Source organism: Seriola lalandi, unplaced genomic scaffold, assembly GCF_002814215.2.
Source record: "Seriola lalandi dorsalis isolate HSWRI2012SDOR001 ecotype SW California unplaced genomic scaffold, Sedor1 jcf7180002051217, whole genome shotgun sequence".
Taxonomy (NCBI): domain Eukaryota; kingdom Metazoa; phylum Chordata; class Actinopteri; order Carangiformes; family Carangidae; genus Seriola; species Seriola lalandi.
Window position 1 is genome coordinate 819 of NW_019521770.1, and position 11718 is coordinate 12536.

The 11718-nt window shown below is 41.3% G+C and overlaps 1 protein-coding gene across 1 annotated transcript; it reads left to right on the forward strand.

Moving 5' to 3' along the window:
* Nucleotides 1–354: 354 nt before the first annotated feature.
* ngef (neuronal guanine nucleotide exchange factor) lies at nt 355–11709 on the forward strand (the record flags this gene model as incomplete). Its single annotated transcript, XM_023399322.1, has 13 exons — nt 355–693; nt 1092–1156; nt 2740–2990; nt 3197–3357; nt 3433–3585; nt 6054–6183; nt 6303–6377; nt 7507–7596; nt 8217–8380; nt 8707–8865; nt 9719–9798; nt 9885–9989; nt 10146–11709. Coding segments are annotated over 13 exons (2032 nt in total), but the record flags the coding sequence as incomplete, so codon positions are not given.
* Nucleotides 11710–11718: the final 9 nt, after the last annotated feature.

Below are 11718 nucleotides of genomic sequence, written 5' to 3' on the forward strand. Positions count from 1 at the left end.
AGCTAGAGCTGATCTATAATCTATAATCACACTACACATGGACACACACCTTTACACTGGAGGAGCTTTAATTTATTTCGATGATGATCAATGATCCTCAAGTGTGAAGCGTTTTGTGGGGTCTGTGTCACTATCAGCACTTTCATTGATCATTGATCATCCCTTTGATGATTGATAATGAAGAGTGAGTGATTTACTGATACATGCAGCTGCCACTGAATGAGGACACAGCAGGTCAAATACAAAAGTAAAAAATAGGATGAACTTCAACATAAATGCATGTGATTTTACTCTGCAGAGATTCAGTGAGGATGTCTGCTGTACATGTGTTTTCTAAAACCTTTTTTTTTGCAGCCCTCAGCTTTCGCCACAGCTCCATCATTCCAGAACTGTGTTGCCAAGCAATGGCGAGGCCAGCAGCAGACATGCTCCGTGCAACAGGGATGCTGTGGATAAGAGAAGAGGAGGAGTGGGAGGAGGGAGTGTGTACACATCCGCTGCCTCCAACAGCCAGCACAGAGATTCTCCAGCTGACATGATCACTTACCGGACTCACGGCGTTCACAGCGGAGACATAAAGAAGCTGTCCGAGCAAACGGCTGCAGCTTGCACGGTGCAGGAGGTCAGAGGGATCGCCATGAGCTCACAGCAGCCCAGTTCTGACGGAGCGGACCGGGAGAACGCCAACCTCAGGTCAGACCGCACCACACTGAAAACTGTGACAGGTTTTCTGAGGGTCGTAAACAGGGAAATAAGGAGAAATGGTTTTAGTACTTTGGCTTGATGAGCAACAAAATAAAAATAGAGTGTGAACTATGAGAAAATATGTGATGGAGGGACTGGACTGACTGAGGGTGACTCACTGTGAAGAGGCGCAGATGGATGTTTTAATATTTTCATCGAATATAATAAATAATAATCGCTACGGTTCGCTGTGTTGGTGTTGGAGAAGACGGAGCAGAGAATTCATCTGTGTGCTTGAATGCACCATCGGCACTGCTGCGTAATTTTGAAGAATAAAGTGAATAAATCCGTCCATCTGCCCGACCGCCCAAACATGGATTTCCTTCTGTCTTTGTGTTTCTGTGCAGGTTGCTGAGCAATGGAGGAAGCTCCCAGACGATCTGCCACAGCCTCAACATCATCAAAAACATCGGTGAGGAAAGACGCAGATATTCCACCCACTTTTCCCACCTCCAGAACCGTTGCTACAAAATCCTCTCAGTCGAATGTGAACACGTTACATGACCGACACACATGCAAACACAGATCTCCAACACGCTCTCAGGTGTATCTGTTACTGCAGATCTCTGAGTCGCTCACCAAGGTTGAGTGCCTCTCTAAGCCGATAGTCTGGCAGCGTTGACAGACCACTCACCACAGTGTCGCTCAGTGTGTACACAGGATAATGCTTATTTGCAGGGATTTAGTCAGGGCAGCAGTTTACCTGCAGGACTTTGCTTCACGATTCAAAAGGAAAGAGGAGAGACAGAAGAAGAGCAGCGGTGTCACGGGTGTACAGATATCTGTTCCCTCTCTCCGACCTGTGCATTTCTTTGGCTGCGTGTGCGTGCTTCGCTCTCTCTTATGTAATTCTCAGTCCAGTTCTACGCCCACCAAACAATCTGCAGTATATGACTGAGGGAGATTATGCAACAGGCGCCCGTTGTTCAAAGTCACCTTCCCTCTTCACACACACAGTCAGTGTTCCCTGCAAAGAGCATCTGTTCTTATCAGCAAACTTTCAACCCACCTGAAACTTGGTGTACGAGGCTCTGCAGCCTCCGCACCGCGGCAGAGAGCTGAAGCCCCGCCCACTCCTGGGCGAGCTCCAGTTTCACTGACCTCCGTCCTTTTCTCAGGAGATCTGCAGAGCTGAAACTTTGTATTAAGATACATAAGGTCGTCTGCCAGCAGGTCATTATGACATCACAGTTAGGTTTGTTGCTAGGTGACATCTAGTGGTCGTAGTAATGATGACAGGAGCGAAGGGAAAAGTGTCGGTGACGTAGAATAAAGAGAGACAACGTCCACGTCAGGAGGAGGAGGCGGATGAGTGTGACACAGGAGAGCGGTGTTCGATTCCCACGTAGTTTCTATTATCCATAACCGTTTGTTGTTATTGTAACCATGGCAACAAAGATCATCTAATGTTAAGGAAATTATTTTAACCCAAATCCCTATCTTTTCATAAACCTAACAAAGCATTGAGCGTTACTATAGTAACCATATAAAAACAATGAGACGATAACAGGAACCGAGGAAACACTGAAGAGTGGAAAACAAAGAAAACGATTGATGTCGAGTGATAAAATAATAAATGCTAAAAGAGAGGAGAGGTTTGGAGGAGAGTAAAACCAGTGAATAAAAGTAGAAATAAAATAAATAACCAGAAGTAAAAGCAGAGTATTAGAGGGAAAACAACCCAGGAAACAATCACAGAATAAAAGAACAAACCAGTTCAACATCTTAAAATGATAAATAAAAAGAAAGATAAATAAAAATAAATCAAATTCAACTGAAAGCAGGTGGCAGATATCAGTTACACAACTTACTCCAACCTGGACTGTAGACAGGAAGTTAAAAAAGAAAAGTACAGCGTACTGAAATATTAAGATCAATACTGATCAGAGGCAGCACCTCTCTCACACTGTTCCTCACACTGACACTGTGGTTACCCTGGCAACAAGAAATACCACGTGTGCCTAACGACTGACTCGCTGTCTTTTGACCCTCCAGCCGTCCTGTACCAGGAATACCGGGACACCTCCAAGCAGCAGGAGATCGAGCAGCGGCGGCAGCGTGACAACCTCTCTCCCGGGGTCACGGCGGGGACCGTGGCGGCGGTGTCGGGCGTCACGTCCCCCCCAGCGTTACAGCTGCAGCTGAGGAACAGCGCTCGCTCACTGAGCCTGTGGCAGAACCTGGAGGCCGTGCAGGCCAGCGGGCTGCTCAGCAAGTTACCTCACAGAGAAATCATCATGCAGGAGGTGAGTCACAGAACAACATATCTCCTCCCTGAAGGTTGCATTTATTGCTGTCTATCACTTTTGCATTTAAATCTAAATTTTTCAAATACAAAAATGAAGATGAGTGTTGTGTGTCTTAGAGCTTCATCATCAGCTGCTCTCTGGATGTGGAGATCTCCAGTCACTATTGATATTAATGTGGCCTCATCATGTGCTTTTCTGTCTAGGCCATGTTTGAGCTTGTGACCTCAGAAGCATCCTACTACAAGAGTCTGGAAATTTTAGAGACTCATTTCCTACGTAACCCTGTTTTAATCACCACCCTCAGCCAGTCCGACATGCACTTCCTGTTCTCCAACATCGAGGAGGTCATGAAAGCCAGTGAGAGGTAGGACAAGGTCTCTTAACCAAAGTCTGATCAGCTTCACACCACCTGATAATAACGGCCCCTTCAAATCTTCAGGTTCCTGATGGATCTCGAGCACCGGATCGAGGAGTCTATTGTGATTTCTGACGTCTGTGACATTGTTTACCACCACGCCGTCAAACACTTCAGCGTCTTCATCAAATACGTTATTAACCAGGTGTACCAGGAGAAGAACTACAGACGCATTTTGTGAGTAGCTATTCTTTATGAATACATCTGTTACAATGCGCCTCCTTCTTCCACTAGTAATTTAAAAAGATGACATAAGCATAAATAGATAAAATAAATGAATAATTAAACACATAATCAAAGGCAAAATAAATACATTTTGGTAATGAAAATGTATTGATTTATTTATTTATTCATTCATTTAAACATTTATTTATTTAACATATGAGCATAGAAACACAAAAAATAAATGAATATAGAAATAAATAAATAAATAAATATAGAAATAGAAAAATAAATGCATAAATAGATGTAGAAATATATCAATTAACAGTTACCCTAAATGTAAATAAATGAATGTAGAAATGCATGAATAAAAAAAAATCAAATAAATATGATAAAATAAAGAAATAGTCCTTTTCATACTAAAATGTATTTAATTTGCATTATTTATTTATTTATTTCAACATTTATTTGTTTCTTTCTATTATTAGTAAATCCATTCTATCAATCACACGTGATAAATGATCTGGCTTTAGACTGAAGTAGGACCGCCTTCCTAATTAACATACAAACATAGGAATGCATGAATAAATAAATATAGAAATGTATCAATAAACCCTAAATGTAAATAAATAAATGTATAAATGCATGAATAAATAAATAAATTAATAAATGTAAAAGAAAAATACAGAGAACCATTTTCATCACCAAAATATATGTATTTATTTCAATGTTTATTTTGCAGTTATTTATTCATTTCTGTATTTCTATTATTAGTAGATCTATCCAATCAATCCCACAGCTATAACCAATCCAGCTTTAGACTGAGGTAGGACCACCTAGCTAATTAACATGCTAACATAGAAATACACAAATAGATAAATTAATAAATAAATGTAGAAATATTGAAATACAAAAAATTTATTTATTTTGCATTCATTTATTTATCTTATGTTTATGTCATTTTCCAGCCTTCATGTGTGAGTCAGATACTCATTTCTTGTTGAAGTAAATGATTGTGATTCATCAATATATATAGATAAATCTATACAATATGATCTTTTGAAAGCAGTGAATGATACAAGGCCTGTTCGGCTGCTTACTGTGAAAACACGCTCGGACAGGGAGGAAGAATAACAGGCGTCATCCTTCAGACACTGATGTTGTTTTAATGTCTATGAATGTCTGTCATCTTTCAGAGGAGAATAGGTTTGCTTTTGCTGCGCAGGGTGTGGTTAACTATGAATATAATGCTTATGTTCCTCTTCATCAACCACACATACCTGAGTGAGAGTGTGAAGTTCCCACGCAGCCCAGAGGACAGGTACCTGGGACGTCTGCCAGCTGCTGAGGAAACACCTGACACCTGCTGGTTGCTGAAATGAAAATGATGCTGGAGACGCAGCAGAATAAAGTCTGAGAGATATTTTCTAGATGTGAATAAAGTCACATCTCACAGGTCTGATCATATTCACAGGGTGTGATCAGTAATGACTTGTCATGTAGAAATGTTGGTTCTATCAGTTCAGGAATCACGTGCGGAAACCCAGTGACTAATGGTTGTGATACGTGGGAGGAGAAGATTTACTTTCTCTCTCTCTCTGAGGTCAGACATGTTTCCCTCTGATGCAGCTGCTGGAGTCTTAAGAGCTTTTCACTGCCGTTCATTCCAGGACAGATTATTTCCAGGCTGCATATCATAAAGCAAAGGCGATTTACTCTCTTACTTCACATTCTCTAACAGGAGAAGTGAGTTGTTTTTTTTTTTTTTTGTGCTGTGAATTAAATTGTCCACAAAACCTTTTCCCGTACGACCTCAGGTAGAAACTGACGTCCACCACACGTGTTCAGGCCAGTTCATTAAAGTCGTATCACAAACAGGTTCCAGTCAGTGTCTTGATTTTGTTGCTGGATCACAGATCAGGAACGTTACAGGAAGAAGCTGGTGATTTACTTTTCTTACTGTCAAGGATTCAAGGATTCAAGGATTCAAGGATTCAAGGATTCAGGGATTGGAGGATTGGAGGATTGGAGGATTGTTTGTGTAGCCAAACTCGGTGCTATAGACGTCTGTTGTCGTTAATTGACAGTTAAGGGAAGCTGAAACTCAAAATCAAGAATTCGCTGTCATTATCTCTCACGTCATGTTGTTATTTTTAGCATCTTTATCTTCTCTCTCGGTATTGGTCCAAACAGGGCGTCACTGGGCGTCGCCTCTTCTGTGTGATTGACAGTCATCAGTCTAATTAATGTTAAGAGAATACCAACATGAAACAGGTGAAACAGGAACATTTGACTGATTTATTCACCATGACACTTAAAGGATGCTTTACTAAAATTAAATCAATCAACTAAGTGTGATCTTTATCCAGTGTGTGTGTGTGTGTGTGTGTGTGTGTGTGTGTGTGTGTGTGTGTGTGTGTGTGTGTGTGTGTGTGAGATAGAACTGTCTGATCTAAGCATTGTGCTGTGATGTGTCTGTCCAGAGAGGGAAACCAGGCGTTTCGGGAGGCCATGGCCGTTCTGGAGAACCATCCTCGTGTCAGGGGCCTGTCCTTCACCTCGTTCCTCATCCTTCCTTTCCAGAGGATCACAAGACTCAAGCTGCTTGTGCAGGTGAGTGTTTCAACATAATGTAAAACCAAACACAGTGAAAGGACGAGCTTCAGCAGTGACGCTGATGCCACTGTCGCGGCTTTTTGTTGGTTTTTATTTGACTTTGTTTCTCTTCACAGAACATCCTGAAAAAAGCCGAAGAAAACTCCAAGAGCGAAGCAAATGCTATAAAAGCACATCAGCAGCTGGAGCAGGTGGGTATCAGTCGAGGGGCCCGGCCCAAGCCAGGGGCCCGGGCCGGGTGTAGACAGGCAGTGAAGTGGTTGTGAGGATGTGACTCATTTATTTATTCACTGTATTGGCTCATCACACACTGGTATATTACTGTGTATCATGACTGGAGTAATTCTAAGGTTTAAATTCAGATGAAAGATAAAGTGACCGTTGCATTGAACAGCTGTAGAGTACGGCTGATTGATTTCAAATATTAGGAGTTTGTGGATCAGATGTTTGACTGAATAAAAGTTTAAAACGGTGTCACAGACCACCTGACTGACTAATATTTCAGTATCATTGTAACTAGTTTTTACGGAAGAATGTCACCTGGGACAGGTGTTTTATTTTGATAGGACAGTGAAAGAGACAGGAAGCGCAGGGATAGAGAGAAGGGGAATGACATGCTGTACAGCTGAGGGGTTAATTATCTTCAGCCCCAGTGCTTCACACACTGCACGGCAACATGTGGTGCAATTTATGTAGCTTCAATATGATCACACACAAATGTACGGTGGCTGATGTCATCGAACGCACCACGAGTCTCAGTCATGGTGACGACATAACTGGTAAAACTGAACATATAACACTGTGTCCGTTATGTCCTCTGCTCCATGATCATGTTCAATGTCAGTGTTTGATCGTTCACAGGCTGATGACTGATGACATTTAGCTCAATAACAGGAAGGCTAACTGTTAGCTTCATACACAATTCATTTTAAATGTCATGCTAATCATTTCTGACATAAATCATAAAACATAAACTGTCACAAAACAGTCGGTTACAGTGACGTTCAACTACACTGTAAAACAGCTGATTCAAATGATGTTTGAATTTACATACGAGCTGATTTAGTATTAAAAACAACACATATACAATACTCTCTACCAGACTTTGACAGTTTGAGAAACACTAATATTAAATACATTAAATATTTTACCAAATTGACTCCCAGACCACCAGGAGTCACCCGCGGACCACACTTTGAGAAAGGTTGGTTTATAACAAACAGGTTTTACCCCTCCTCTCATTAAAGCCCAAAAGAAGAGAAAACATCAGGCCGTGTTATAAGGTGACGGACTGATGGTTGATGTTTGTGTCGTTCTCAGATTGTGAAGGAGTGCAACGAGGGGGTGCGAAAAATGAGTCGCACCGAGGAGCTGATCAGCATTGAGAAAACACTGGAGTTTAAATCCAAGGTAAACTGAGTCTCATTCTCTTGTTATTTCAACAGTAATGACGTCACACAGTTTTGGTGCCTGTCCCCAACTCGTAATATGAAGCTGATGTGGTCGTAACAAAGTGTGACGAGAGGGTCGACGCAGTGCGTGAGCAACGATCAGGCAATGCAATAATGGATCTGAGGATTAAGGGGATTTGGTTCAGGCTATAGCTGTGTCCCAATTTAGAGACCACTGTCTTCAAGTATGGATTTCAGGACATGAGTCTGTCTCATTCCAAAGGTTTGAGACGTGTGGCTGAAACATGTGGCCGTCAATACTGATTCTTGTTAAAAGCTGCTACAAGGGTTTTTTTATATGGAAGCCGATATGCTGTTGTTGACAAGTTTATTATCTTTTCAATTAACTAACTTAGTATGAGAGTTGTCCATCATGTGTTAAACTGAGGTCTCACTAAAGTTAGCGCTCTGTCGCCTGTCAACGGTTGCACATTTAAAAAGTTTTCCAAATGAAAAGAAATGTGCTGAACATCTCTCAGTTCAACAGAAGTGATGCAAATAAAGAGCGACACTGTGTAGGAACTATAGGATACAGTTTGTTTAGTTTTACACTAATTTGACCTCTGTTAACCCCTGTAGTCTGTGCCCATCATTTCCCACTCGCGCTGGTTGCTAAAGAAAGGTGAAGTGCAGCTAATGTCTGGACCTAAGAGCACTAGGACCATGCGGAGTCGTAAGCTCTACCAACCGGTCTACTTGTTCCTGTTTAACAATCTGCTGCTGGTCACCAAGCGCAGCTCCAGGTGAGTGAGAGTCTTCTGTCTGAACACGTTTTATCTGTGCGTTTACTCTGAGCTGGCAGTTTATTAGGTACACCTGGCTAAAACTACATCCTCCAGAGTTGCCACACAGTTGAATCAACACCTCTGAACCATTTACAACGAACACTGACCATTATAAGCTTCATGACTGAGGATTACTGCAGGACTGTTGGATTAGGCTGCGTTAGTTTCCGACAGGTGGACTTAATAAACCGGCGACTGAGCATGAGTATATTTACATTCCAAAACAAATCAGTCAATTGTTGCAATGAAAGCAGGGATTGTTAATCAAACCAACTTGTTATCAGTGGTGACAAGTTCCAAGTTCTGGACTCGTGCTCGCGGGCCATGTTGAGGACCGAAGACCTCGAGGACCAGGGCCAGCTTCTGGCCAGTGTCTTTAATCTGAAGCTGCTGGAGAACCAAGAGGAACGTGAAGTCAGCTACATGCTCAAGGCCGCCAGTATGTGAGTATCTGAAGCAGCTCAGGATGGGTCCGCTCCTAAGGAAACTCTGGATGAAAGCAATTTGTGAATGAGCCAATCATTGTAAAGCATGCTACAAACATTAGAGCCAATCAACCAATACAAGCCCGACTTCAGAGCTTTGCCTGAGCTAACACTGTGCATCACTTCACACGTGTTTTAGCATGAAACTAGCTTAACTCCTACTAAAGTCATATGATTGTGAACAGTTCAGGAGGCAATCTTATTATAAGCAACTTTATAAGTGATGTATGTATGCAAATCATTTGGCAACCATGGTAACGTGTTTGATTTACAGTCTAATAACACTAATAATGCTCATAATGATTCCTATAAATATAAACATAAGAAGCAGAGCTGCTTCCACGTTTAACTGCACTTAAACACAACTGTGGTCCAATGTACCAAGGAGCTAAAGACACGCGACACAACATTTATTATATTTATTTATATTAATTTTTTTATAGAAATCTTAATGGCAGCAGACACACAGAGCTTCTGAGGAGCTGGACTCCATCAGTAAACTACAATAAACACACTAATATAAACAGTGTTAAAGGTCATGAAGGAACATGTGACCCATTCAAGCAGAGGCTTGTATGTTTCAGTAGATTTTGGACAGTGGAGCTCTATGGAATAAGATACTGTAAGTCAGGAGTTTGTTGGTAAAAGAAAAAGGACAGAATATGTCTGTGCTGGTGTGGATTGATATACCATGTGTTTGTTCACATTGTTCGCCCGACTGTAAGAATAATGAACATGGAAGGCGACATGTCAGGTTGAAAAAATGAATTTACCTCTTTCTGGTCATTAACCAATGGCATCCTGTGGACAGGAGTGACAAGCTGCGATGGATGTGTGCTCTCACTCCTAACCGCCGCACACGCTTTATGTCGACCAGCGCCCACCAACCAGGTGAGAGGGAACATCACACCATCACTCAGTGCAGTCCTCGACATGCAGCCGTGGAGATATGAACTCAAAGTGTCTGTGATGTTTAGACTCTCCACAGGTGCAGTGTATTCAGTCATACTCATCTCAGGAGCCAGATGAACTCTCCATTGAGATGGCTGATGTTTTGAACCTCCTAGAGAGGACAGATGACGGTGTGTAGCAGCACAAATCTGCTTTTATATCTCCTTCGATGTTGTTGCTTGCAAGATAAGAACAATTTGTATTTTCTAGTTGAAATATTTCGTTTTCTGTAAATTTATCTTTCCAACTTTGTTGCCTCTGGTCTTTTTGTGTCTCCTGTGTTTCAGGCTGGATGATGGGTGAAAGGCTCCATGATGGTGAAAGGGGCTGGTTCCCCAGTCGAGTAGTAGAGGAGATCCAGAGCAAGGAGATCCGAGCTCAGAACCTAAGAGAGGCCTTTAGGATCCAGCAAGCCCAGGAAGGTGGAGGAGGCTCGCAAATTGGAGCCAGGGTTGGTTTAAGGGCCGGGAGACGCACCCCAAAGGTCTCCAGCTCCTCCAGTTATTGGATTGATCAGATGGGTGAGAGCAGTGAAGGAAAGCAGTGAATCGGTAACAGTGATGAATGACCATATGCACTAAGAGAAATATAATCAGGATACATGTGACTCGAGTCCCACACAGTGATCCTTGTCTCTTTGATTTTCATTTAGCAGTGGATGATTTTACACATCCACGGTTTTGGTCTAAGTGATCAAAGTGCTTGTCAGTAACCTTGTACAAGCAATGCTGCATGTCTCATTAATGTGTAGTGAAGGTGTATTGTAGGCCCGCACACTGTGGTGTGTGATGCATGGAGCACAGCTCTGTGTTTGGTGGGGAGCTTTGTGTGGGAATGCCACGAACCCCACCAGTCTTAAGGTACTGTAAACACCCCTCAGCTGCATGGGCAAGTTTTTAATGTGTTCATTTCATTGTAAAATAACTTTCAACACCAACACCTGCAACACAAACATTCAAGTGTACGGTGGCCCTGAGAGCTCAATGCACTGAAACTCAAGAAAGCACTTGTAAATAGCCAAAACAAAAGCACATGAGGAAATGATCATCAGTTTGGTCACATGTGCAGCATCTAGAAAAAATGCTGCAATGTGAGGAAATACAGTCGGATAGAGAAAACACAACCAATCACACACGATGCAACAAAATACAGACACACTGCAAGTCACACAACAGACATTAGTTTAAACAAAACAACCAAAACTAAAACTCATTGACTTAATGGAAATTAATTAGTTAGTTTTAGTATTCTGATTGCATGATTCAGATATTATTTGCCATTATTTGGATTCATTAATGTAGTTAGCACTAGCTAACATTAAATGTCTGCAATAACATCTGAACCATGCAATCAGAAACTTACAGAATAAAATAGTATTGTATGAAAATCACCAATGATTATTTAAAAGTCTGTGAACATTCATATAAGTGTCGCTAAATTTCCCTTTTGAGTATGAAACACCTGATTGCTTGCTGTAAGAGGAGGCTTATAACAACCTTCTGTTAACGCAAGCTGAGCTACAGTGTTTAATACTCAAAACATATATTTTATGTGGAATATCAATTTAAAATTGTAAGTTCAATTAAAGTGCATACATACACACACACAACACACACACACACACACTCAGGATAAATCCTGTAATTGCAATTCAATGCCAAATAACTGCAATATATCGTAAATGTAATGAATGTATCAACAACAATGGATCAGCATGATTGTAAAGTCTGTGTCTTTAAATACAGCATGTGTACAGTAATGCAAACAGTCGATGTTTAAAGTAATAATTACTAAATAATTATTTCATTTTGTAAGATGTAAATTATTGTTCATAAAAAAGTATTAATCAGAGATGTGTGT